The sequence below is a fragment of the Fusarium flagelliforme genome (genome assembly GCF_020744385.1).
Source record: "Fusarium flagelliforme strain FIESC 12 MPI-CAGE-AA-0113 chromosome Unknown B0J16scaffold_2, whole genome shotgun sequence".
In the NCBI taxonomy this organism is placed as follows: Eukaryota; Fungi; Ascomycota; class Sordariomycetes; order Hypocreales; family Nectriaceae; genus Fusarium; species Fusarium flagelliforme.
This window is the reverse complement of record NW_025763504.1, coordinates 4,535,884-4,559,535: the sequence shown is the minus strand read 5'-3', so window position 1 is coordinate 4,559,535 and position 23,652 is coordinate 4,535,884. Positions and strand designations below refer to the sequence as shown.

General features: G+C 48.6%; 11 protein-coding genes across 11 annotated transcripts; 6 read left to right on the top strand and 5 right to left on the bottom strand.

The window, feature by feature from the left end:
* The first annotated feature begins 637 nt into the window (after positions 1 to 637).
* On the top strand, positions 638 to 2,170 carry B0J16DRAFT_73740 (uncharacterized protein). Its single transcript, XM_046134402.1, has 3 exons — positions 638 to 984; positions 1,034 to 1,792; positions 1,872 to 2,170. Exons 1-3 carry the CDS (start codon positions 982 to 984, stop codon positions 1,992 to 1,994), a joined length of 885 nt encoding a protein of 294 aa, XP_045987128.1. The 5' UTR covers positions 638 to 981; the 3' UTR covers positions 1,995 to 2,170.
* Positions 2,171 to 2,635: 465 nt separating this feature from the next.
* On the bottom strand, positions 2,636 to 6,044 carry B0J16DRAFT_73734 (adaptin N terminal region-domain-containing protein). The gene is made up of 4 exons (XM_046134401.1): positions 5,448 to 6,044; positions 4,939 to 5,359; positions 2,883 to 4,881; positions 2,636 to 2,831 (listed from the first exon to the last, which is right to left on the bottom strand). The coding sequence occupies exons 1-4, from the start codon at positions 5,750 to 5,752 to the stop codon at positions 2,683 to 2,685; spliced, it is 2,874 nt and encodes a 957-aa protein (XP_045987127.1). The 5' UTR covers positions 5,753 to 6,044; the 3' UTR covers positions 2,636 to 2,682.
* Positions 6,045 to 6,500: 456 nt separating this feature from the next.
* Positions 6,501 to 7,718, top strand: B0J16DRAFT_73703 (Mago nashi protein). Its single transcript, XM_046134400.1, has 6 exons — positions 6,501 to 6,635; positions 6,713 to 6,750; positions 6,813 to 6,908; positions 6,963 to 7,026; positions 7,083 to 7,170; positions 7,220 to 7,718. Exons 1-6 carry the CDS (start codon positions 6,598 to 6,600, stop codon positions 7,358 to 7,360), a joined length of 465 nt encoding a protein of 154 aa, XP_045987126.1. The 5' UTR covers positions 6,501 to 6,597; the 3' UTR covers positions 7,361 to 7,718.
* Positions 7,719 to 8,909: 1,191 nt separating this feature from the next.
* B0J16DRAFT_73674 (vacuolar import and degradation protein-domain-containing protein) lies at positions 8,910 to 10,979 on the top strand. Its single transcript, XM_046134399.1, has 4 exons — positions 8,910 to 9,934; positions 9,990 to 10,140; positions 10,196 to 10,553; positions 10,605 to 10,979. The coding sequence occupies exons 1-4, from the start codon at positions 9,371 to 9,373 to the stop codon at positions 10,669 to 10,671; spliced, it is 1,140 nt and encodes a 379-aa protein (XP_045987125.1). The 5' UTR covers positions 8,910 to 9,370; the 3' UTR covers positions 10,672 to 10,979.
* B0J16DRAFT_334706 (S-adenosyl-L-methionine-dependent methyltransferase) lies at positions 10,971 to 12,747 on the bottom strand. Its single transcript, XM_046126980.1, has 4 exons — positions 12,370 to 12,747; positions 11,471 to 12,318; positions 11,215 to 11,420; positions 10,971 to 11,161 (listed from the first exon to the last, which is right to left on the bottom strand). Exons 1-4 carry the CDS (start codon positions 12,481 to 12,483, stop codon positions 10,995 to 10,997), a joined length of 1,335 nt encoding a protein of 444 aa, XP_045987124.1. The 5' UTR covers positions 12,484 to 12,747; the 3' UTR covers positions 10,971 to 10,994.
* A 90-nt stretch (positions 12,748 to 12,837) lies between these two features.
* B0J16DRAFT_73664 (ribonuclease P 40kDa subunit) lies at positions 12,838 to 14,498 on the top strand. The gene is made up of 7 exons (XM_046134398.1): positions 12,838 to 13,047; positions 13,100 to 13,244; positions 13,301 to 13,363; positions 13,415 to 13,516; positions 13,567 to 13,695; positions 13,761 to 14,213; positions 14,263 to 14,498. The coding sequence occupies exons 1-7, from the start codon at positions 12,904 to 12,906 to the stop codon at positions 14,271 to 14,273; spliced, it is 1,047 nt and encodes a 348-aa protein (XP_045987123.1). The 5' UTR covers positions 12,838 to 12,903; the 3' UTR covers positions 14,274 to 14,498.
* A 57-nt stretch (positions 14,499 to 14,555) lies between these two features.
* B0J16DRAFT_246826 (uncharacterized protein) lies at positions 14,556 to 14,909 on the bottom strand (the record flags this gene model as incomplete). Its single annotated transcript, XM_046123079.1, has 1 exon — positions 14,556 to 14,909. A coding segment is annotated over one exon (354 nt), but the record flags the coding sequence as incomplete, so codon positions are not given.
* Positions 14,910 to 15,650: 741 nt separating this feature from the next.
* On the top strand, positions 15,651 to 18,570 carry B0J16DRAFT_73643 (RNA ligase-domain-containing protein). Its single transcript, XM_046134397.1, has 3 exons — positions 15,651 to 15,776; positions 15,832 to 18,165; positions 18,221 to 18,570. Exons 2-3 carry the CDS (start codon positions 15,925 to 15,927, stop codon positions 18,473 to 18,475), a joined length of 2,496 nt encoding a protein of 831 aa, XP_045987121.1. The 5' UTR covers positions 15,651 to 15,776; positions 15,832 to 15,924; the 3' UTR covers positions 18,476 to 18,570.
* Positions 18,571 to 18,733: 163 nt separating this feature from the next.
* Positions 18,734 to 19,922, bottom strand: B0J16DRAFT_73610 (uncharacterized protein). Its single transcript, XM_046134396.1, has 3 exons — positions 19,227 to 19,922; positions 18,981 to 19,142; positions 18,734 to 18,925 (listed from the first exon to the last, which is right to left on the bottom strand). Exons 1-3 carry the CDS (start codon positions 19,607 to 19,609, stop codon positions 18,871 to 18,873), a joined length of 600 nt encoding a protein of 199 aa, XP_045987120.1. The 5' UTR covers positions 19,610 to 19,922; the 3' UTR covers positions 18,734 to 18,870.
* Positions 19,923 to 20,132: 210 nt separating this feature from the next.
* B0J16DRAFT_334695 (uncharacterized protein) lies at positions 20,133 to 21,559 on the bottom strand. Its single transcript, XM_046126979.1, has one exon. It carries the CDS (start codon positions 21,448 to 21,450, stop codon positions 20,452 to 20,454), a length of 999 nt encoding a protein of 332 aa, XP_045987119.1. The 5' UTR covers positions 21,451 to 21,559; the 3' UTR covers positions 20,133 to 20,451.
* A 155-nt stretch (positions 21,560 to 21,714) lies between these two features.
* On the top strand, positions 21,715 to 23,617 carry B0J16DRAFT_73582 (P-loop containing nucleoside triphosphate hydrolase protein). Its single transcript, XM_046134395.1, has 4 exons — positions 21,715 to 22,218; positions 22,274 to 22,689; positions 22,744 to 23,378; positions 23,438 to 23,617. The coding sequence occupies exons 1-4, from the start codon at positions 21,911 to 21,913 to the stop codon at positions 23,456 to 23,458; spliced, it is 1,380 nt and encodes a 459-aa protein (XP_045987118.1). The 5' UTR covers positions 21,715 to 21,910; the 3' UTR covers positions 23,459 to 23,617.
* Positions 23,618 to 23,652: the final 35 nt, after the last annotated feature.

The window sequence follows — 23,652 nt, the reverse complement described above, 5'->3', positions numbered from 1 at the left end:
AACTAGAAAGTCAAGGTTAGGTTCTGTATAGGATCGTGATAGATCCCTGTCAAGGCCTGACCATGCAATACCCCACTAACAACAGCCAACATTCAATTGATGAATGATACCCCTAGGTAGTACTCCGCACCTCTAGGAAATGATGGGAGTCCCTGTACCTTGAAGTTATTTTAACTTTACTTTCTTGGCCAACAGGATAGAAAAAATTGTAGGATCGTCATTACATCAACAATCCTACATAAACTCAGTGTCTGCATCATCACACATGAAAGGCCGCGTTTCCTCCCTACTTAACTGCCATCCTTCTTGAACTCAATCTTGGTATGATCATTCTCAAGCCATATGATCAGTCGATGATCTACCATTCATCTTTTGAGTGATCAATTGTATGGTTGTGCTTTATTCAACTGCTCCTACTATTTATCATCATCGTTATATGGATGTAAGTCAACGCTCAGCTTCTGCTAAACCCATTAAAGCTCCAGCTATAATTAACTTAATTTAGGACGGGACCCTTCTTGATCTTGTTCCTTATTTTTAGGCTAACGCAAAGCACCTAAGTAACCGAGTCCCGCTATTGCGCCGCATTCCCCTGCCCCCAAAACCAAAAGAGTCGATAGCTTATTAGGTTCGGCGTCTCCAGAAGACCAAGACGAGACCAGACCAGACGAGACCAGACCTACCAAACCGACACTCGGCTCCCGTCTTTACCTACTACTCCATCTCTTCTTCTTTTCTATTGCTCTGCGCCTCTTGCCTGCGTGCGCCGCGCCCTTCTTTTGCTGAAAGCCTCCTCTTTTGTTCCTTTTATCAACCAGAATTCCATTTCATCCCCCTCTTATCAGCTTGTGACTCTGGCCAAGCCTGTCAACGATGGCTAGTCGCTAAAGTTGGGATCACCATTCCTTTGCTCAACCTTCAACCCACAAGTTCAACGTTGATCGCCGCCGCCCTTGTAGACTGCACTAAACTGTAGCCAAAATGGTACAGCACTTTTCCAGCTCACCTCACCATCTCTAACATATGCTGCTAGGGTTGCTGTCTTTCTCGTTCCTCGGGCCCCAATTCACCCTACCCAGGTGGCGCACCCAACGCTTCGTCGCGTGCCATTAATCCTCCCCCGCTGTCACTCCCTGAGGCCGCTCAACCACAAATCCCTGCCGAAAGACGTCGCCAGCGTCGTCGCAATGACCGTCCCTTGGATCAGCACATTGACAAGCCCTTGCGACGCCACGAATGGACTTCCCGCGACCGCAGCTGGACCAAGAGCGAACTGGCAAAAGAACGAGCAGCCTTCTTCGATACCCGAGTCACTGGAAGACCCGAGATATGGCAGACTATTCATGCAGCCTTGCAAGTTCTATGGGATCCTGCGAGTCAAGACGCCCAGGATGATGGATCCAACGGTCTTGCGACAGCCCAAATGATCCTCTCTGCCGCCGAGATTTCCTTACCCACCGGCAACCTCTCTAACGGCGTCTACGATTCTCTTGGAAATTATTATCAATTGCCGGAATGGGCTGTTTCCGACCCGCAGAATGTCCAAGAAGATCAGGCACCCGGGGCGAAAGGTGACGTCTCCACCGCAGGTGACGATACAGCAGCCGATGAAGAATTGAGTGACGACGAGATTGATGGCAAAAAGCAAGAGAAGGGAAAAGAAGTGGACGAGCCGAAAGAGCTGGTCAAGTTACGGGCTAGACTTAGTGAAAATGGCCAGGACATTAACATCAACATCTCAGAGTCGGAAACGATCCGAAGTGTAGCAAAAAAGATTGCCCTTGAGGCTGGTGTGAGTACCTTTACCCTGATCAACTTTTCTTTTGAATAAACTGAGCGAGGAAAGAGTCGAATGCTAACATGGCTCTCAGCTTGCTTCTACAAAGAAGATCAGAATCGCTTATATGGGCAAAATCCTTAAGGATAACTTGTCCCTATCGGCGCAAAATTGGACGACGGGACATGTCGTGAATGCTTTTGTTTTCGACGCTTAATCGGACCCAATCGTTCTCCAGTGTCCAGCTTGGAAATTCGATTCGAAAGCTTGGCACCCGTCGTGGACACTTCGCAACTGATCTGATTTTACAGTCACCCTCATACGCACGCCTACGTACATCTTAATTGTCGTTCTGCTTTAATTGTTTTGTCACCATCAACCACCCTTGGACAATACCCCATCTTATTTACCCGGTCTACTGCATCTGTTTCTATTGGAGTTGGAGGATGATGGTCTAGCGATGATTTGTTTACACCCTATATTACTCTCATATCTCATGTGTCGAGATCGATTTTGGACAAGATAGTCGTCATCCCAGTAAGCATGTATGAACATCATTGGCGAACCCAATGCGGCCGGCACCTGGCAGACATGGCAGTGTCCGTCTTAATACCACTCATTATCTCCTCAAAACGGTGACCGACCTCATCAACTTTGTGACAACTTGTATCTTGAACAGTGATTCTTTCCTTTTTGAAACCATGTGCCTTTGTAATCAACATCTACCTAAACCTGCTTACAATGAACTCTACCAGGGACCCATCGCAAAGCCTTTTGGTGGGAAAACACCCATTAACATGCTCCGCCCCTGACTCCGCTCCAACTATCGTCATGAATCTTGGAATGCTTAAGTAGCCCGTTCTCGTATAATACGATCCAGGTACCTGTACGTATCATCAGTTGGTCTAAGCCGTTGAGCCGATCTTATTGAGACCCTTCAGCGAGCCTAGGCTCAGGGCCAGGCCTTGTGATCGACTCCTTATTCTTACGAAACCAGTAATGGGTCCGTCCTCACCCTCCTTCTCAATGCTTAGGTTAGCGAGAGCATCCTCACCTAGGTCATTTGTTAGCAGAGTCCAATGCATGAGAAAGTAGATGAACTTACCGAATACGCTTCTTGCGTACAAGTTAGCGCTCAGGAACTGACAGTCACCCTTGAGACTAGCCTCTGGTGTCAGACAGTTCATATTTGTGCAGGCCATGAGCTGGTCAAGGAAATCGCGAAGCGTCTTGGCCTTGGAGTTGATGTTGACTTTGTTCTCCCATTCGAACTCAGTCCACATGGTGCGGAATTGAGTCTCAGTGCATGTAGCAGGCTGAATGTAGTCCATAATGTCGACATGCAGGTCGTTAAGAATGACAACGTTGGTGTCGGTAGAGTGAGCACCATCATACACAACGTTACCAAAGATGACGCCAGTATCCGTTGAGGAGACCTTGATCGTGCATTGCACGTTGTGGAAGTCATGAGGACCCAAGTTCTGTGTAGTAGGCCGCTCTACAACCTTCAAGTCACCAAGGGTAGCAAACTCAACTGAAAGGTTCTGAAGAGTCTCGGTAGTTTGGTTAACCAGAAGAACATCAAGAACAATGTCGAACTGGTGGACCTTGACATATGCCTCAGCATAGACGGGGTCGGAGAAACCGGTCAACTGGACTACACGGCTAAGCTTGGAAGAAAGATCCTCAGCAGTGCCCTCACCACCAGTTGCCCTCTCCAAGTCCACTTCGATCTCATCAAGACCGTCAGTAGTGTTCTTCTTGGCGAGCTGTCGAATGGGGACAACATCGTCAACTTGCACAGCTGTCTTGGCCTTCTCGAAAGCTTCCTTGGCGGCGCGCTTCTTCTCCTCGACCTGGACCATAGCACGGAAAGCCTTGCGAGTGTCATCCAACCAGACAGTTTCGAGTTCCTTCTTCTCCTCGAACTCGGCCAGGGAGCGCACGCAAGACATAATTCGGTCCACAGAGTCTTCGTCGATAGGAGCCTTAACAAATTGAGACTGACCCACGCGGATGATTGAAATCATGATGAGCATAGCCTCAGCTCGGAGGGCGTTGGTGCGAGCCTTGTCGGAAGAAATCTCATGGTGTCGCATAACAAGCTTGACGAGGGTTGATGACAGGACAGTCGCCAGATAGTAGTCTCCGTCGAGGATAAGTTGGCGCAGAGGGGGCTTCTGAGCAGTTTTGACAGCCTCCAACCTGGCAGCAGCTGAGGACTGGCTGGTCAGGGCAGTCTCAGTGGCATAAGTGCCATCGGCAAGAACCTTGCGCGAACCAGATGGCGCAGCTGGCTTTGATGTTCCGTTGATGTGGTCCTCGGTCTTCTCTTCGCCGTCATGAGAATCGAGTAGTCGTTGCTCGGAGGCAAGAATCGGCATCTCTCCTAAGCTGGCACGTATCCTCTTCCAGGCCTCTCGGATATCCTTCTCTTCAAGGGAGTATTCACCAATGATCCACATGATGCCACGGTATACCTTGCCAGCTCGGACCTCGCCCAGGGTAGAGACAAGTCGCTCAATGATAGTAGTTCGCAGGTTAGGGAATTTCTCTACAACCTCCTTGACGAAGTTGATCACATCGACGGCTGAAACATTGTTGAAGTCGGCGATGAAGTCCATGAGAAGCTCCACAACACTTGCGGCAACCTCGGAGAACTTGATGGCGCATTGATGAATTGAGTGGATGAGGAGGGATCGGTATTCGGTGTTCTTCTCGTATTCTTGATCGACGGTTTTGGACAGCTCCTTCTTGAGCAGGAGCACGACCTCTTCAACATTCTTGCTAGACACCATCTCAAGAGCAAGTCCGAGTGCCTTTCTTCGAACATCGATATCAGTACTGGACAGAACTCGGAGGATCTCCATGGTCAAATCGTCAAGGACACCTTCGTTCTTCTTGCGCAATTGGTCAACTCGATCGAGAACGATAAGCTTAACGTTGTTGTCTGCCTCCTTGATGCTCAATTCGATGAACTTGGCGGCAGCGGCCTTCACAGCGACCGGGTTGTTTGTGAGGGCAGTTAGGGAGGAGGCGGCTTCGTATACGACGGTCGAGGCGCCGGCTTCCAGCAAGTCGAATATCAATCTCAAGTACCGAGCCTATTGTGACAGTCAGTGGTCTGCCTAGTCTTTCCTGTAGGCAAATAGCCAACAAACCTTGTTCTGAGAGTTTTGGACAGCATCCTTTCGGATAAATTCGAGCTCGACAAGCTGAAGCAACTCTTCTGCGTTAGGGATGCCTTCGAACACAGAACTAAGGTAGAGCAGGGCAGCATCGTGATCAATGCTAGCGAGAGCGGCGAAACCATTTCTTCGGCAAACCCCATCGCTCTCTCCTTCAAGGAATGTCGAAATAAGTTCTGAGGCATCAGGGATCAGAGAAGGTGAGTGTGTGTAAATGGAGGAGATGGCGAAAACGGCGTTCTTTCGGACGTAGGCATGTCGGTGTTCGAGACAAGATCGGGCTGAAGAAAGAAGAGGCTCGATGAGCTCAGCTTCCCTCAGCTTGCAAAGGAAGCGAAGGGTGTTTCCTCGAATGTATTCGTTGGGGTGTTGAAGATCGTTTCGGATACCGTTACTACGTAGCTATAGTTAGCCTTGCACGGCGGCGACCAATGTCAAACCTCGACATAGAGGCATGGAGGCATAGGGAACTGCGGTCGTACCAAACCAGAATCATTTCTTGCTTGAGCTTGCCTGTGCTGTCAAGCTTGGGGCAGATTTCATAGTAGAAATAGAGAAGCTTCTTGAGAGGCTTGTACTTGGAAGGCATAACGAAGCGAATGATATGCATTAGCAAGCTGGGCATGGGGTCACCGTTAAGCATGATGGTCAAGATGCGCTTCATAGTCTCGACCTTGCTCTCATCGGTGCCCTTCTCCAACTGCATGCGCAGATCGGAAACGGTGGGGACATCGGCCGCATTGTCCTGATGAACGAGACTGTACGCATTCTCAAGAAAGCCAGACATCTTGAAGGGTGTCGCCAGCGGCTGGCCGAGAAAGTTGGTGAATGTGTTTGTTGTAGATGGGACGTGGCTCTTAAGGGGAACGTTGGAGGTGGATTGGAGGTACTGGTATAGGTGGTATTGACTTCGGCGGTGGGGAGGCTCAGCTCAGGGGTTCAAGCTGCTTGAAAGGTTCAATTGTCGGGACAAATAGCAAAATGCGCCTGGGCCATTCGTTAAGTTATTCCAGCGCGCAATCGCTGTAAGTCGTTTTCTAGAAGTAAAATTAACCAACTCTGGACAGCTTCAACTTCAAGAAGATCTGTCCTGCCAGCGATGTCGAACAGGTGGCACTAAGCGGCTTGATGAGAGGGATGGTATCACGTGATTTGACAAGGGGGTCATGTACTGCGATTCGTAACCTCCAAGTACAGTCAGTATCCAACCTCCTAATGTTCAAGTTTGTGCCAATTGGTCAATATTTGGCTGAAGATGGAGATCTGGTCGGTTTGTAGAGTATTAAACAAGTGATAATTATTCGTTAGATCTCATGAAAAATTCGATTTCATGTTTTGAGAGCGTAAATACATGGAAGACGATAATAGCCCAGGTTGAAGGCCATGTACATACCTCCACTGTCTGTTGATTTAGTACTGACGGTGAAGGCCTTCCATCCACTAATATCAGGGTGGTGTAGGTGGCAGGTAGAGCTGTCCGTCCATCTGCCCCGCCAAAAGATGGTCCGTGCATATGTACACAACAGGTCCGTCCCGCGATTCTTTCTCAGCCTTGCGATTCTGAGGGTTTGATTTATTATTTCTTGACCCCAAAAACCAATACTTTCAATCAGATCTCCTACATACGCAGCCATGTCATCGTCAAACGAGCCTTTCTACCTACGCTACTAGTAAGTTCAGTACCTTGGCCAGTGCTGGCTTAAAGAAGGGCTTTTGCAATCAATACTAATGACGTCTCTGCAAACAGCTCTGGCCATATGGGCCGTTTTGGTCACGAATTTCTAGGTACGAATGGCTACAACTCCTTGAACTTCTCAGGAACTTCCTTCTAACAGAAACGCGATCAGAATTCGACTTCCGGGTTGTCGGCGATGGTCGCAGCGCGGTTGCCCGATATGCCAACAACTCCAATTACCGAAACGATAGCTTGATCCGAAAAGAGAGTCAGTATCACTCTTGATGTTTTTACAGTACTGTTTTGTCTGACAAGATTCTAGTGTGTGTCAGCTCCGTTGTAGTCGACGAAATCAAGCGCATCATCAAGACAAGCGAAATCACGAAGTACGCTGATACCTTTGCGCCGCAGCCTTCCTTGACGCGATTCTGACAATAAACAGAGAAGATGATTCAAAATGGCCACAGAAGAACAAAGACGGACGTCAGGAATTGGAAATCCGAATTGGAAACGATCACATCGCCTTCGAGGTTGGTTTAAGGAACCAGTCGTTTGGAAGACGCGACTAACGGCAAGCAGACAGCAAAGATTGGATCTCTAGTGGACGTCACAGAATCCGCCGACCCTGAAGGCCTGCGAGTGTTTTACTATCTCGTTCAAGATCTCAAGGCGCTAGTTTTCAGCTTGATTGCTTTGCACTTTAAGATCAAGCCTATCTGAATAATAAGCCACACAACGAAGAATGAACTGCAGCATCACCTACTCGAAATATTCAAACATATGGCAGCAGTGTTGATAATGGCAATAATTGAAATTGGCGCATGGCAGTCATGAATGATGGACGATACCCAGATGTCAAAGACGTGGGAGGTTATCGTGAAGAAGAGACATTCACGCTACGCATTACGAAATTAGAAAGCATACCTGAAAAGAAAGAAGCCCCATTGCAACAACGAACAATCCAGGAGACCAATCATTTGAGCGTTACTAACCCTTCCTTCTTTAATGTGTGGAATCATGCAGTCGTACATGATTGTCGAATAGTCGTTTCAAAGACCTTGAGAGGCTGGACAATGATACGATAATAAGTGATTGTATGGCTCCCAATTGCATCGAATAGCAAAAGAAATGATAGTTCTGTGCTACACGCCTGGCTGTGATATGCAATTGCGCAAACAAGTTTGAAGCTCCGAAATTACTTTCCTGGCAGCCACATAGTCGGGATCATCGAGCCGGCCGGGTAGAGCCGTCATGAGAAAAACGTTTTACCGGGCAGTGCGATGGAAATTGTCTGATTTCTATCATATATTAGGTACCCTCGGAGCGTATAGTGCATCATGGATGGATGTCTTCCTCTTCCTGACGAGGGCCCATCACCCCATAAGAGATGCAGGCGGGAACACAGTGGGGGATGCTGGGGCTGCCCGATGCCGCTTTTGTATCTGGGGCACGGCGCGGAACCTAATCAGCCCAATTCCTGATGTAACAAGAAGGAGGGAGAAAACAGAAAGCATCTGATTTTGGCAGCGACACTGACTCGGATTTGAGAATCATAGTTACCAAAAACTAGCCACGACTTGTGAAGTGAAAGATTGATACTTGTAGAATATCATTATCGGCAAATTGTTTTATCACAGTTTCGCTTCCTTCCATGATGGTGAAGGTCAAGCCATTGGATGGTAGTCTTGTTAAGGTTCAGCCTGGCCCGCAGAGATGGAACTGGACCCTAGTCCAGCCGCAGTGTTCGAATCTTAGCATATATTGGATCTCAGCTGAATGAGAGGAAAACATGACAGGAGCAGAACTCGATCGATATATTTTCATATTAAAGGTGTAGGTACCCAGGCACTTGAGCATCTTCTGAGAATACCTGCTTGCTTGCAACATCATAATTGAGGGGACACGCCAAACATGTGCTGATCTTTTAGGTCCTTCATTTGAGAGTCCGTCCTTCCATTGGATCCTACCGGGTGCTTCAACCGTTGTCACTAACAAAATTCTTTCAAGCCGTCCTGCAGAATTTTGGGTGCAAAAAAAAAGATGCCGCACCTCAATGCTCCTCGAGTCAATGTTACACGGCATGAGCCATGAGCCCAACTTCACCAACTAGGTCCGGTAGGTAGCGTGGTATGCTCTAAGATCCCTCCCTAGACCAAGACCTGGAAGACTTTCCGTCTTGCCGAGTGGAGGTCCAGTTAGACCCATGGCCCCCACATATCCGCTACAGAACCCCAGAGACAGAGACAGGCACGGCAGGGCAGCCCAGCATCACCGACCGACTCGACCTTGACCTTGACTGATTGACTGACCCTTTCTTTTGCCATCGGCCCATTCATTTACAATCTACCATTACTCACTTGTTTCCCGATTGTTTGCTCCAGCCTTTTTATCTCATGACCTGAGCTTTCATTGTACCATTTTTATTATATTGCTTGTTTCCCCGTCCTCTTGTCATGGGCACGCATACTACTTTCTGAAAAGGCTTTCTGCTGCAACCAGACTCTAGTCTAGTCCCCGAGATCGCCACTCGCTTGGTGATTAACACTAACTTGGTTCTCTCCTCTGGCATCGAATAGCGCTCGACGTCAGGCCTGTCCTTTCAAACTTGCATCGTCTATCAGCCGACTTAATACCCTCGATTATACTTTGTTCGCGTCTTAACTCACTACCTGCACTCCGTCGAGATACCCGCTGCTCAATTGTATCGTATCGTCTCACACGTCACATACAATGCCAACACCATCATCGAATCCGCCTGTTGAGGCTGCGTCGCCGCGCTCCTATAGTTTCTCGACATGTCCTGACGACGTTCAACATCAGCCACATCCTGCTTGGCAATCGCGCGGCGACGACGAAACTCGTGTCGACAGCATCGGTGTCCAGCCCAGCCCCGATCTTTCTGTAGATGGTGGCTCGCCACTCACCGTTGACGCGCCGCCTGCACCCGAGCGTCCAAACGACGATACCATCATGTATGATGGACGTCCATCCAATGATTCATCTTCAAGATCTACCACCATGTCGCCACGCCCGCAAACCGCTACCACTACCATAACAACCCCTATGCACGACGGATCTGAATCCGAAACCAAGGGAAGGGAGACCGAAATCGGTGATCAACTGAGCCGAGAGCCTTCCCATCATACACAACAAGCTACCGAATCCGAATCAGCTCTTTGCGAATCATCCAGGCGGAGAAGGTCTCCTAATCAAGACTATGAGTGGACTGATTTTGATGCGCAAGAAGATGAGCTCTGGTCCCCATCCATGGGTCCGGATTACTCCTGCATGCGGGTGAGCCAACTTTCGAATACCCAACCAGTATGATGCAATCTTCTGACAAACAAAGACTATACCTTCAACGCCATCTTCTTACCTACGTCCGGGTAGCAAGTTCCATGGCACACAGCAGTCAGAACGGCAAGTCTACGACGTGCAAGTCGAGATCAAACATGTCGACATGCGCGAGTCTTTCCTTTGTGGTTATCTTCGGATTCAAGGTTGGTACTAGGCACCCGTTAAGACTTATTAACGGCAAACTGACTACTGTTGAAGGTTTGACCGAAGATCATCCTACCCTCACAACGTATTTTGAGGGAGAAATTATTGGATCCAAGTACAGCTTCTATACCCAGCACGAGAACTGGGGCGCAAATAGCAAGGTCGATCTGAGCCACTGGGCCAAATTCACTGCTTTTCGTCCCTTCCAAAAGCAAGCTCGTAAGGGCCCCGTTACCATTCGCGATGCTGCTCAGCGAGAAACTATCTTCATGCGCTGGAAAGAGCACTTTCTGGTGCCAGACCACCGCGTCCGTACGATAACAGGCGCCAGCTTCGAAGGGTTCTATTATATTTGCTTTAACCAGGTCAAAGGTGAAGTGAGCGGTATCTATTTTCACTCTAAAAGCGAAAAGTTGGTCTTCAACGCTGAATGCATTGTGAACTTGTCACTAACTTCTCAAAGGTTCCAACAACTGGAATTAAAGCATGTGCCCGATCGAGGATGCTTCGCCGCAACGGAGTTCCGTTAGGCCTACGACTTCCAAATTACAACATACTGCACAAACTTGAAGCGTGACGCTGTCACGTGTATATTGACGATTATCTATCATGACCGTTCGCGTGACGGTTAAGGCGTGTTTGGTACTGTTACAACGCATAGATGGCAACACGGGAAGGACCGTGGACGGGTTATTATGACAACTTGATGAACATGCATGCGTTCCCTTGTGAGTCAGCAATGTTTGGGTATTTCTTTTCTGGGGTGGTTTATCATATATGAATGTGGAGCATAGGAAATTTCTGATGGGAGTAGAGCGAGGTTTTGCGATGGTTTCTTTTCGTTTCTTCTATTCTATTCCTCTGTCTCGAACTTCTTGAAATATCCACGTCGAAACGGGTTGAGTTCGTCTGCCGATGTCCCATCCAATGTGAGCTTTTGTCGATTTGCATAAGTCTCGAGGGCCGATTGCGGCACTTGTGAATCAGGAAGTCGACGGTAAGTAATGAGTCTCCTCGACCCTAGCAGGTGTCAGTATGGGCACAATGTGCAAGCAATACTACAAACGACTTACACTTGTTGAAGGGTTGGGTACAAACCACTACCACTTCCATGTAAGGATGTGTAGGGACAGGGATCTCCTGGTCTTCATCGTTGGCGGTTGGCATCCAGAACGACAACCGTCCATCGTCGACAAGAGTGTTGGCTGCAAAGTTAAGAATATCATCGAGCATCACCATGAAGCTATATGGCTTCTTGGGCGGTACGTAGGTTGGTTTCCTGTTATGGTCAGCGTGAGAGTTAGCAGAATCGGCTGAGGTACTACGAACATTCCGTGTTGCTTCCCTTGTTCTATCAGCCAAGGCGTCTTCTCAGGATCGCGAAGGCCAAGCACCCTCAATCCTTCTCGGACACCATAGGGCGGATCACAAACAATTCCATCCCATGTCCTGCGGTGTCTCCTGATGGGGGTGTTGGTTAAGTCTGCAGAAAATACATCTCCCAAGCAAGATCCAATGCCATATTGGTCAAAGTTCCCTTTAAGACTCTTCTTTCCACCCTCGCCACGTATGCTACGGCCATCGATATCGCTCCCAAAAGCGAGAGCGCCAAAGTGAGCACATGCAATGGGAAAGGACCCAGTCCCGACGAACGGGTCGTAGAACAGCTTGCCGGGAGCAGCAAGGGCGATGTTTGCCGTAACCAGTGCAAGCTCGGAATCCATACTTGTCGTAGAGATATATCCTCTCTTCTTCAAGTCGAAACGGACCAGAATATCCCGTGACGAGTTTCCGACATGGCGAGCAAGATACATCATCGTAGGGTCTGGAAGATTCAGGGGTACGCTGTCGTAAGGCCACATTTCGAAGATTGTAAACAAGTTATCGGGGTTGGTCATCTTGACAGGCCCGGTCCAGCCCAGGAATCGAAACGAGTTGATGAGTTCGATTCGCTTCTTGGCAGAGCGAGTCCCTTGGTAAGGATCGACATCAAACTTAAACGACTTGCCCAGGTAGCTATCCCAGATGTGCGATGTATTTGTCTTGACTGATTCGTGAAGCTCATCCAGAGTACTTCCTTTACCCCAGAGCTCATGAATGGATTGAATGAGAATGGATCTCTTGGCCAGGCGTTGAGCAGCTTCTACTGAATTCAGTTGAACGATACAAAAGGGGGACTATTCACAGTAAGTCTCTGGGGAAGTCATGTATTCAGTGGGATAACGAACATCTTGACTATAGTCGACTATTTTCATTTCCAGGCCTTCAACCAGAGCCAGGGCTTCGATCTCGGGAACCCGAAAGGTCTCATGCGCCTGGGCAAATTTTATCAAGAACTCCATGGTGGAATGGGTTTCAGGTCTCGTGGTTTGAAAAAAGTCGAGTTCACCAACTTTGTGGTAAAGTTGAGAGTGGGGGAGGAAAGGGCACACTGAGGCTGATAGACTACTTCCTCGTCAAGAAATCGCTTTCTACAGCAAAGCTACCACCCAGATATAATTTTTTGGAACAGATTTTCCAATGAATCGAAATGTCTCAGGACCTCTAACAAAATATTTTTTAAGAAATAGCAAAGTGCAAAAGTTTCTCTTTAGTCCTATTGTGAGGTTGCGTAAAAGATTCACCGAAAAAGACCCGGCTAAAATCCAAACCTTTGGTTTTGTGTTACCCTCCATTCGTGACTTACACCATTCAGCGGCTCAACTCACCAACATTTTACCGTCAAGGCATCGTCTTTTGTCTTAACTCTCTACCCTTCCGACATGTTTCCCGCTGCTGCGCCGTCGATCTATCAATCGTCGAAATGTTTTGTCACATACGGTACTATGGGCCATGTTGATACTAACCAAGCTCCTCGTAAAGGCAAGCCTTGGGCTGCAATTACGTCTTTAGATTTTATTCATAAGGTCAGTAATGTTCAGATATAATTGATATTGGATTAATATTTACCGATTCCAGGTCGACCTAATACTACCTGCAGAAGTACATGATGCAGTTAGTGAGCAACTTGCCAAAACTAGCAAGCCCCCACGCTATTCAAGAGTGGTAATGTCTTTGGGAGATGTCTTGCAGGGAGAATTCTTTACAGAGTACATCAAGAGAGGTCAGTGCAACTATTAACACTATTGATGTTTGCTAACATGATCTGTATCTGGTTAGGTGATATCCTCATGCTCTCAGAAGGACAAACGACTGTTGGCACTTTATTCACTTTGCGGGAAGGTACAAAAGCTGCCACAGTTCAAGTCTAGTCAAAAACTTACACTGTTCCAGGTGTTCTTGCAATGTTTGTGGATAAAGAAACGTATGAGCGTGCAGGCCTTCCCGGAAAGCCATTTGGCCCAAAGGGAGGAAGAGGAACCAAGCCTCGATGGAGTAAGTACCAACGGCGAGTCTCTCAAATATTCGCTGACCTGACGATCAAGTTATAACATACAATCTCAGAGATCCATCGATGTTGCGGGGAAAGAAGGGGTTTGATAGATTGATCTATGCCTGTAAGACCGTCTTCACTCGACCTATGACATGGCTATTTTGCGACAACACAACCCAAAGTAGGTACCACTGGCCGGAGCTTCACTGCCGAATCATGTTGTAGTTTTGTGCTAACTCTCTCAAGCCCCCAATCCAGACCCGATACAACAGTTCTTTCCCACAGCCTTCACCTCAACACCCATCGCGTCTCAAGATCTTGCCGTTCTCCAACCGAATCTTGATGTTGACCCAGAAGTTCTTGCTGAGAACGACCGTGAAGCCCTCGAGTACTTTGCTACAGAGAGTTACGAATGGCTCTCGCTCATTCGCCTGACCAGTCCACGTGTAAAGCCTCGGGACAGTATTGATCCCTACCTATCACGGTATTGTGTGCCCGGTGATAAGACCCAAGAGTCCAGGATCTGCAAAATAAGTTGGGAAGGCTTCATGTCGACGCAGTGGCTCCATGGTCTACTCATGGGTGTATTGGCAGTTTGCCCTTCAGGAACATGGTTTTCTCTTGGCGCCACATGTTTCTCAAAGAGTGTACCAGGAACAAGTGATGAACTCACTATCCTCAGACCACCTAATGCAGCCGGCAAGTATCTCATGTGGGAGATAAAGGCATCGACTTAGGTGTCTTCTAGTCCTGCTTTGATCGTACGTTGCGCTCTTCGCCGACGCCACCCTCGCCCAGGACGGCGTCTTCAATCAGTTTCCGTAGCTCAGCTTGGCCCTGGGGTGTGTCGAAATCTTCGCGTTGGGCCAATTCCTCGATTCTTCTTCGGAACTCCGGATCGATCTCCTCAGGGATATCTGTGGCCTCGTCCATCGTACCAACTGTGACTTTCATACCCTCCGGAGGTGGGGGAATAACTTCAGGCATAACAGCTGCTGCAGTCGAAGCAGGGTCATCAGCTTGCTTTACTTCGACCGTTGATAGATACTCGGCAACCGCAGGGAAATCCCCTTCTGCTTCGATCTTTTCTCTAGCTGTCAATCCTTCAAGTCCTCGGTGGCTAATGTTTGCGCCCAGCTCTTCGACCAGAACTTGAGCAGCGTCCTGGGTTTCGACAACAAACAAGGCCGTCTCGTTGTCTTCGTCTTTCAGGTCGACATCCACGTTAAATTCTCGAATAAGGGTCCGTAGAAGGTCGAGATGGTTGTAGCTGGCAGCGGCATGGACGAGAGAATAGCCGTGTTCATCTTGCGATGACGCCAATGCTGGTTTCTCCCTGAGGAGGGGCAGCAACGTGGGGTTATTGTCGGCTGCGAGGAGGAATGGGTTGGGGGTTGCCATGATAGCAGTTGTAATAGCTTAGTATCCGGATAATGGTTGGTACCAATGCGCGAATTTGATGTATTTATATATAAGTTCCTTGGTTTGCTATTGCAATTGTCGAAATTGATCAAACGCAGATTATGCGTCGCTATGACAGAAGATTTTTGGCGGGGTAGCTTCATGTGGAACCCTGGATTTGCGCCCACCATCATGGTGCCTGATGAACCTTCAGAGACTGGTTCACACTGCCTGTAAGCACCCGGCATCTTTTTTCTTAATAATTCATACGGCCGCTGACGCCTTAGTATCCATATTAGTATTACCAAAATAATCTTAATAGCCAATTGCTGCCTGTGCTGCTGGTAGTGAATCCGATGACATGAATCTGTAGTCGGCGTGACGCATGGATACTAGCCACTTATAAACTCTGCAGGGTAAGGCGGCAGTTTGCCCTCCACAATGTTCCTGCCTGATAGTGGGCAGTGACTCAGGAAACTCTTGCTGGTTACTAGGCAGGTACGACTTCATGAGCATACCTAATAACAAAAACAAACATAACTCTTCTTGTGACCACCCCTTATTTATTTGCGGTCTGACTCATTTTGAAGACCTGAAGCCATTACTGAGGCGGTGCGCCAAGGCAGTTTTCTCCTCGTTCCTGGCCCGCACCAATCGCCACAGCCTCATTGCCAGCTGAGTCTGTATAAAGGCTGGGAGTGTGATCTTCAGAATTTGGCCGCAATTCCCCTGTCCATTCAGATACCCTTCGGACGCTGTGGTGCACACATCCGGAAAACCTACGCCATACCTACCTACCTAGGAACCTTAGTATCTTGCCTTGTGTCTGTTCATTTGACCTTCCTTCAGTCAAAGGGAAAGGTGAGTTCTTGAATTCGCTCCTCCCCAATTACTTGACATTAATGGTATTCTCCAGATAGCAACAAAAGGTGCAGATTCAAAAATAAAAGTCGGGGTAGAACTGCAGAGCTCCTGCACTCTTGTATGAGGTAACATCGTCCTTAACCTCATGCACGCTTATCGCTGTTCTGTTCACTCTTTTCTCACACCCCTCCGTAGAATAGCTACGAACCAACGTTCGTTCCAAATTACCCGCACAAGATCAGACAAGATGTCTGCTCCATACACACCCCAGGATATCCAAGCCGTGTCAGCTGTCGTACGCGCTTTGGACAATGCTCGAAAGGACAAGAGAAAGCACGGATTCTCAGTCAAAAAGACCACTTTCGATGTAAAGGGATCAGCGGATGGTATCCAGGTCGATTCATGGCGCATGCAGGATTGGGACTACAAACGACCTAATCTGCCAACTTACGCCCGTGGTCTCTTCACGACAAAGACACGGAGGAACGAGCCAGAAATTGCCGTGAGAGGCTATGACAAGTTTTTCAACGTTGATGAGGTTCCCGAGACCAAGTGGAAGAACATTTTCACGCGGACACAAGGCCCTTACGAGCTCACCCTCAAAGAGAATGGTTGCATCATTTTTATTGCTGGACTGGAAGACGACACTTTGGTTGTTTGCAGTAAGCATTCAACAGGTGACCGAGACGACATACAGGTCAGTCATGCAAGTGCCGGAGAGCAACGCCTTGAACAGCAGCTGGCTGCTGTTGGGAAAACAAAAGCAGACCTAGCGCGAGAACTTCGCAAGAGAAATGTTACGGCCGTTGCCGAGCTCTGCGATGATCAATTCGAGGAGCACATTTTAGCGTACGGACCCGACAAGGCAGGACTATATCTCCACGGCATCAACCTCAACCTGCCAGAGTTTGCCACATATCCAAGTCGATTTGTTCAGGAGTTTGCTGATGAATGGGCCTTCCGAAAAACCGGTCTTATTGTTATGGACGACATCGAACAGGTCAAGAGTTTTCTCGAGGAAGTAGCTGAGACTGGGGCCCACGATGGCCGAGATGTCGAGGGTTTCGTCATTCGTTGCAAGATGTCGCATGATCCAGCCACACAGCCGTTCCAGGACTGGTTCTTCAAGTACAAGTTTGAGGAACCATATCTGATGTATCGCCAGTGGCGGGAATGCACCAAGGCTCTCATTGCTGGCAAACAGCCTAAATTCAAGAAACACACCAAGATCACGGAAGAGTATCTTCTTTATGCCCGGAAACGACTTGCCGCAGACCCAAAGCTTGGAAAGGAGTACAACAACAACCATGGCATCATTTCCCTCCGTGACGATTTCCTGAATTTCAAGAATATGAAGGGAGCAGATGCAGCTAATCTTGGAGACCTCGACACTCCAGCCATGACGGAGGTGACACAAGACGTGATTCTGTGTCCTATTGCTACCATTGGCTGTGGCAAGACGACAATCGCCATGGGACTCTCGCATCTTTTTGGCTGGGGACATGTTCAGAACGATAACATCTCTGGCAAGGGCCGCCCTCCACGGTTTACCAAGATGGTGTTGGACGAGCTGAAGGACCACCCTGCCGTCATTGCGGACCGAAATAATGCACAGAGACACGAACGAAAGCAAATCATCACGGATGTGAAACTCCAGCACACTACAGCCAAGCTTGTGTGTTTGAACTTTAAGCATGATGAAGAAACGATCGACGAAATTCGACGAGTAACTCAGCAAAGAATCATTGAGCGCGGAGACAACCACCAGACAATCCATGCAGCAAGCGATAAGGAAAAGTTTATTGGTGTAATGGAAGGTTTTATTAACCGATTCGAAGCTTGCAACCCCCACGGCCGACCTGACGATGGCTTCGATGCGTTCATTGACCTTGACCCGACAGCCGGCAGCCGACAAAACCTCGAGGTTGTTGTAACACAATTGCATAAGGTTTTCCCCAATCTTGTCAAGGAGGTTCCATCTTCGGAGGCATTTGATGCTGCCATTGATTTTGCTCTCGGGTACAAGCCAGAATTTCGACATGATATCCCTGATCGGGGTAAGAAGAACAACCAACAGCAAAAACAACAACCCAAGGCGCAAAAGCCAAGGAAACTAGAGTACATGTCTGTTAGTGTTCCTGCCCGCGAGGTGAACAATGCCCTTGAACAAGCCTTCAAAGGCACACCTAAGGAAACCTCTCGACTGCATACACAACTGAAGCAAACAAGACGTATACAGCCAAAATTCCACGTCACCCTGCTTCACAAGGCTGTTAGTAGTGCTCACCCCGAGCTTTGGGAAAAGTACACAACCCTTCATAAAGAAGTAGAGGCTGCCGGTAACCCCGAAGGAAAGGTTGGCGAATGTGATGTGATTCTTGAAAGAGTAAGATATTTGGCGACCTTGACCCGTATTGTTTAACACAGCTGACGTTTTACAGGTTGTATTCGACGACCGGATCATGGCCATCGTTGTTCGCCTTGCTGATCAGGACGATCAGTGGCAGTGTGTGAACCGTGTCGCGCATATTACAGTCGGAACTCGAGATGATTCAGTGAAGCCTAAAGAGAGCAATGATCTTCTAGCCAGATGGTTGGAAGTGGGTAGCTCCCCTGAGACCAAGATTGGCGAGGTTGTATTTGCGGGGAAGCCAACTGTAAAGGGAACAGTGATGCCCGTTCTGAGCAGATTTTAGAAATGGAGACTGTGGCATGGTATTTCAGGCTCGCGGTAATATCCTTGGGGTACCAGTGCTTGCACCTCAGACATAAGACGCCTAGGGCTATGGGGGCATCCCTCAACAACCAAAATATCATGTTGTAGAAAAGAGAAGGCAATATGATTCATTTCTGCGCACTGGCAACTCGATATGAAGGCTCTTACTTCAAGATAAGAACGATACTGGGTGCACTAAATATACTGATTCAATATAAGCACATACAGTGTGGCGTGGTGAGCCACAGAGATGGCCCCAAGATGGACAAGTAAAGTGAATGTCCGGCAGCTGGTAAGGGGTATTATAGGTACGACGAGAGTCAATGTGTAAAAGCAAAAGAGTGCGATGTAGGCCACGATGTCCAGAGTTGTTGTTCATTCATCGTCGAGAAAGCGACTGGCCAAAGCACCAAAAAAGGGTACCTCGAATCTAGAGAGATATCAACAACCAAACCTAAATAAGACAGAGATTAACCGGTCCATACCTGTCAAGAATTTCGGCGTCCTTATAAGCGCGTAGTGTGAGCACAGCAATTAGAGCAACATCACACAGAAAGAACAACCAACTAAAAAACGTTGACCATGAGAATAGGAGGTGAAAGACCATGATCGCCGTAAATAGCAATGCCGATTGCCATGCATGAAACCTGATGTACGTGTTAGACAAAGTTAAATGCTGGAAAAACGTTGTGTGATGGGCTTCAGAGGAGGCCAGAGGGAGTCAGTCCTACCTCACATAGTCACTATTTCGCTCCAGGATGAGAAGTATAATGGCTCCTATAGGCGGGAAAGCGACGTATGCCAGACATGCCTCATAATCTAAGCGCATCCCTAGACTTGTATCAAACTCGCTAACTTCTGCCACAGGTAAAGCACCAGGCATTGTACTTGACGCTCCAAAAGCCCGACTGTCGGGACTAATCGCCGCCCAGCCAGCTGACTGGCCATCGAAACCGCCCCATCCTCGCTGCGGTTGCGGATGTTGGAGCGGGGGAGGAGAAGCAACGGGGGAGAAAGATCGACGAGCATCGTACGAAGGTCGTGGGGAGGCATAGTCGGGCGAGGTAACACGTGAACGCTCCGGCGGAGAGGATTGATAAGGAGCGAAGTCCATGGCTTGAAGTAGTAGTCTCGATGGAGTTGTGATTGTTCAGAAAGCTTGGGCAAATATTGCGCCAGCCAGGGTAACGAGCTCTGTATGCGCTACTGAACGAACGGTGCTGGGTCGGTGAATAGTGCACGATGTATTCGAGCACTCGCACCTCCTTTTCACTATGAAAGCTGGGGCTCAGGATTTGATCTGCTCTTGAAAAGTACGATCTGAACTTCTATATGCAGCTGTGATGCGAGAAGCTGTTGATGGAGCTAGTTAGAGGCGGGGTGGTAGTAGGAGGTCAAGGGTCGTTGCTTGAGCTTCACAAATCCTCCACTGTAGACCTCGACGTCAGGGTACCTAGTTGAAGGCAGGTACACTACTGCCTTAGTGCCTGCGTCTTTAATAGGTTCCAGCCACATGGCTCAGCCACACTTGTTACATATTGAAGTGATAATTCGAGATTACTCGAATGTATAGTTTATCCATGATTAAACACATCTCCTTACAATATATGAAGATGAGACTAAGGTAAGGTGCAAATACATGTTGTAATTAGTTGTACCACCCCGAGTTTGAAGGAGAATCAATCGATCGTCCTTCCCATGACTGACCATATGTTGGATCAACGTGAAACCACCAAATCCTAAATGTACACTATTCTCTATGGTATCATGTGGGAAATAACATCTCTATCACAGAGACATGAAAGAGGACACCATTTACTTTCTGATGGCTGGTTCTGTTATTTAACCATGTCGAATTTTTAAACGATCCAATATGCTGTTGGTACATCTACACATACACAGCCTTTGCTAGGCCCCTTGTTTGTACATCATCATTGTCGATTCCCAACCCTGGTCTTATTCCCCATTCTTTTGGTCGCCCTTGGCCTCGTCTTCCAACTGACCTTTTCGACCCTCCAGAGCTAGCCACAAGCTTCGGCTTCCACCTTCCAGTGTGCTGGTGATGCCCAAGCCCGCGCCTTGGAGCATCGCGACCAATTGGGCGCGCAGTCCGTCCAAGCCACCCTCAATGCCGCCAACCCAGTTGATGCCAGACTGATCGAAGATCTTACCTTCGACACGGCCACCAACAAGAAGCAGTTTCGCAAGGCCGCTTTGGCAGGTAGCATCGTGATACCCAGGGTTCTTTTTCCTTGAGGGAGCAGGGAATTTGCCGGGAACAGGGGCTAGGACGCTCAAGGCTGCAGCAACGTGTGCTGGAGATACAGCGGGAAGAACTAGAGCCGCCAAAGGACCAACCATCACTGGCTCGATTTGGGCGTAATTGGAATCTTCAGGGACTTCGGCATTCTTGATAGCTTCGTAGGCGGCTGCAGACAAATCGTGGACAAGAGGGCCTCGTGCTGTTCGCGTCGTCTTATCAGAGGCAGCGGCAGCCTCAGGGTCGTAGAATTCAACAAGTTTAAGGGCTACGCGCAGCATGTTGGTTCGTACCACCTGTAATTGAACTAACGGAGTAATATCGACAGGTTCGCTTCCGGGGACTGCGTTGGGCTGAGGAACCGCAGAAAGAGCCTTCTTTAACTCTCGCCGCACAGCCGCCCATTCCACAGCCGTCAAGTTACTGTGCTGGAAGAACAAGATCAGAGGAGTCGTTCGAAGTAACGAGGTATAGGTTCGGATCAATTGGCTCTTCCTTGTTTCAACAGGACGAGCGCTTGGGGGTTTGGTCGCAGGGGCTTGATCGATCGGTTTTCGGATATCGCTCACGGCAGCAGAGCAACTGGGCGATGTCGAAATGCTACGAGCCGTGATCCATGATGTGTGGGGAAGCCGAGATTCTCTGCGCAATTGACGCAGACAGGGCGATACAGCCCGTGATAACCGGGAAGCCATGATCTTTGGCTATATCATAAAACAATTAGTGACAATTAACCAGAATGAGGTCCCAATGCTGTGCGTACATGAAGTTCTGTTGCTGGCTCTGCCGCCGTATCAAAAATTCCACCAGCGCTCGTAGCTAGCCTGATTGATATCAAACAATCGTCCACTCACAATCTTGGCCCGTGCACCGGATCAACCCACACCCGATCCCGGGGACTGCAGGGTACAAGGCCACTGAAGCCAATACCGATCTGTTAGGTTGCTGCTGGTGGACTAGGCTGATTACGCGCGACCTGACTGCCTACCTACCACGGCTTCGTCTTTTGATGTTGTTTAAGCATCGATAGCTTTCCTCTTCAATTTGCTAACTCACCGTACGATATAACAAGCACATCATAATATTTGCGCTCTTGACTCGACCCGCTACTTTGCTCTTCATTTGTCGATAAATTAATCCACGTCATTTTCCATCATGTCGACTCTCGAGGAGCTCGATGATCTCGACCGCCGAGACAAGGAGGATAAGAAGAGAGATGGCGACGACAAGAACCAGAAGAAGCCCACTGATGGCGATGCCGACATGAAAGACGCCGAGGAAGAGGACGATGACATTCTTGACGAAGAGATCCTTGGACTCAGCACACAAGACATCCAAACCCGCAAGCGTCTTCTTGAGAATGACTCTCGGATTATGAAGAGCGAGCTCTCTCGGTTATCACACGAGAAGGCTGCCATGGGCGAAAAAATCAAAGAAAACCTAGATAAGATTGCCAACAACCGGTGAGTTCTCTAAAGATAATCAATTGTCGGCGTCATCGCTAATGGCAGCTGGTAGACAACTCCCATACCTCGTCGGAAATGTTGTCGAACTGCTCGACCTCGACCCAACTGCCGAATCCTCCGAGGAGGGTGCGAACATTGACCTGGATGCGACTCGAGTTGGAAAGTCAGCCGTTATCAAGACATCTACACGTCAAACGATCTTCCTCCCTTTGATCGGTCTCGTGGACGCCGACAAGCTAAAGCCCGGTGACCTCATTGGAGTCAACAAGGACTCATATCTTATTCTCGATACACTTCCAGCTGAATATGACAGCCGTGTCAAGGCCATGGAAGTTGATGAGAAGCCTACAGAACAATACACTGATGTTGGTGGACTGGACAAACAGATTGAAGAGTTGGTGGAAGCTATCGTATGGCCAATGAAGGAGGCCGATAGGTTCAAGAAGATTGGCATCAAAGCCCCCAAAGGTAGAGTTTATCGCTGCGATACAGAAAAGGGGACATGCAGCTAACTCAATTCAGGTGCACTCATGTATGGCCCACCTGGTACTGGCAAGACACTCCTAGCACGAGCATGTGCTGCCCAGACTGATGCTACTTTCCTGAAGCTTGCAGGCCCCCAACTAGTCCAGATGTTTATTGGTGACGGTGCCAAGCTTGTCCGAGATTGCTTTGCGTTGGCTAAAGAAAAGGCACCCGCTATCATCTTCATTGATGAGTTAGATGCCGTTGGTACCAAACGTTTCGACAGCGAGAAGAGCGGTGATCGTGAGGTACAGCGAACCATGCTGGAACTATTGAACCAGCTCGATGGATTCGCTTCTGACGACCGAATCAAGGTGCTGGCTGCGACAAACCGTGTGGATGTTCTCGACCCGGCCTTGCTCCGTTCTGGTCGACTCGATCGCAAAATTGAATTTCCTCTGCCCAATGAGGAGGCTCGTGCTCAGATCATGAAGATTCATTCACGCAAAATGAGAGTTGACCCCGGGGTGAACTGGGGTGAACTGGCACGAAGCACGGACGAATTTGGAGGTGCGATGTTGAAGGCTGTGTGTGTAGAGGCTGGTATGATTGCGTTGCGATCAGGCAAGAACAAGATTGGCCACGAGCACTATGTTGATGCTATTGCCGAGGTGCAGGCCAAGAAGAAGGACGTAAGTATACGACATTTCAATGTCTTTCGCCGAAGAGCCCTGCTGACAGATTCAAACAGACGGTCAACTTCTACGCTTAATTGTGATCACGGTAAATATCACGGGACGGGTTACAGGTTACACGAGCCTGGGCGCTGGGGTTTAGACGTGATGAGGGCATTCATAGATCAATGTAACATTATCTCGGCGTATGCCCGCCTCTGCTTTTTGGAGGCAAAACATTTACGCTTCAAAAAAAAAGTAATCGGGTCTATCCTTTGACGTGTCCTATGTT

Bases quoted from the DNA above. Each gene is read 5' to 3' on its own strand.
- B0J16DRAFT_73740 (XM_046134402.1), top strand. The intron at 1,793-1,871 runs GTGAGTACCTTT...CATGGCTCTCAG, and splicing joins AGATTGCCCTTGAGGCTGGT to CTTGCTTCTACAAAGAAGAT.
- B0J16DRAFT_73643 (XM_046134397.1), top strand. From the start codon at position 15,925: ATGCACGCTTATCGCTGTTCTGTTCACTCTTTTCTCACACCCCTCCGT. The intron at 18,166-18,220 runs GTAAGATATTTG...GACGTTTTACAG, and splicing joins GTGATGTGATTCTTGAAAGA to GTTGTATTCGACGACCGGAT.
- B0J16DRAFT_73674 (XM_046134399.1), top strand. From the start codon at position 9,371: ATGCCAACACCATCATCGAATCCGCCTGTTGAGGCTGCGTCGCCGCGC. The intron at 9,935-9,989 runs GTGAGCCAACTT...TGACAAACAAAG, and splicing joins CGGATTACTCCTGCATGCGG to ACTATACCTTCAACGCCATC. The intron at 10,141-10,195 runs GTTGGTACTAGG...CTACTGTTGAAG, and splicing joins TGGTTATCTTCGGATTCAAG to GTTTGACCGAAGATCATCCT.
- B0J16DRAFT_73582 (XM_046134395.1), top strand. From the start codon at position 21,911: ATGTCGACTCTCGAGGAGCTCGATGATCTCGACCGCCGAGACAAGGAG. The intron at 22,219-22,273 runs GTGAGTTCTCTA...GGCAGCTGGTAG, and splicing joins GATAAGATTGCCAACAACCG to ACAACTCCCATACCTCGTCG. The intron at 23,379-23,437 runs GTAAGTATACGA...AGATTCAAACAG, and splicing joins TGCAGGCCAAGAAGAAGGAC to ACGGTCAACTTCTACGCTTA.
- B0J16DRAFT_334695 (XM_046126979.1), bottom strand. From the start codon at position 21,450: ATGGCTTCCCGGTTATCACGGGCTGTATCGCCCTGTCTGCGTCAATTG.
- B0J16DRAFT_334706 (XM_046126980.1), bottom strand. From the start codon at position 12,483: ATGGAGTTCTTGATAAAATTTGCCCAGGCGCATGAGACCTTTCGGGTT. The intron at 12,319-12,369 runs GTTCGTTATCCC...TACTGTGAATAG, and splicing joins TAGTCGACTATAGTCAAGAT to TCCCCCTTTTGTATCGTTCA. The intron at 11,162-11,214 runs GTAAGTCGTTTG...GACACCTGCTAG, and splicing joins TACCCAACCCTTCAACAAGT to GGTCGAGGAGACTCATTACT.
- B0J16DRAFT_73610 (XM_046134396.1), bottom strand. From the start codon at position 19,609: ATGGACTTCGCTCCTTATCAATCCTCTCCGCCGGAGCGTTCACGTGTT. The intron at 19,143-19,226 runs GTAGGACTGACT...CACGTACATCAG, and splicing joins CGAAATAGTGACTATGTGAG to GTTTCATGCATGGCAATCGG. The intron at 18,926-18,980 runs GTATGGACCGGT...ATATCTCTCTAG, and splicing joins GACGCCGAAATTCTTGACAG to ATTCGAGGTACCCTTTTTTG.
- B0J16DRAFT_73664 (XM_046134398.1), top strand. From the start codon at position 12,904: ATGTTTCCCGCTGCTGCGCCGTCGATCTATCAATCGTCGAAATGTTTT. The intron at 13,048-13,099 runs GTCAGTAATGTT...TACCGATTCCAG, and splicing joins CTTTAGATTTTATTCATAAG to GTCGACCTAATACTACCTGC. The intron at 13,364-13,414 runs GTACAAAAGCTG...ACACTGTTCCAG, and splicing joins TTTATTCACTTTGCGGGAAG to GTGTTCTTGCAATGTTTGTG.
- B0J16DRAFT_73734 (XM_046134401.1), bottom strand. From the start codon at position 5,752: ATGTCTGGCTTTCTTGAGAATGCGTACAGTCTCGTTCATCAGGACAAT. The intron at 5,360-5,447 runs GTACGACCGCAG...ATAGCTACGTAG, and splicing joins CAAGAAATGATTCTGGTTTG to TAACGGTATCCGAAACGATC. The intron at 4,882-4,938 runs GTTTGTTGGCTA...CTGTCACAATAG, and splicing joins TCCAAAACTCTCAGAACAAG to GCTCGGTACTTGAGATTGAT.
- B0J16DRAFT_73703 (XM_046134400.1), top strand. From the start codon at position 6,598: ATGTCATCGTCAAACGAGCCTTTCTACCTACGCTACTA. The intron at 6,751-6,812 runs GTACGAATGGCT...AAACGCGATCAG, and splicing joins TTTTGGTCACGAATTTCTAG to AATTCGACTTCCGGGTTGTC. The intron at 6,909-6,962 runs GTCAGTATCACT...ACAAGATTCTAG, and splicing joins TAGCTTGATCCGAAAAGAGA to TGTGTGTCAGCTCCGTTGTA.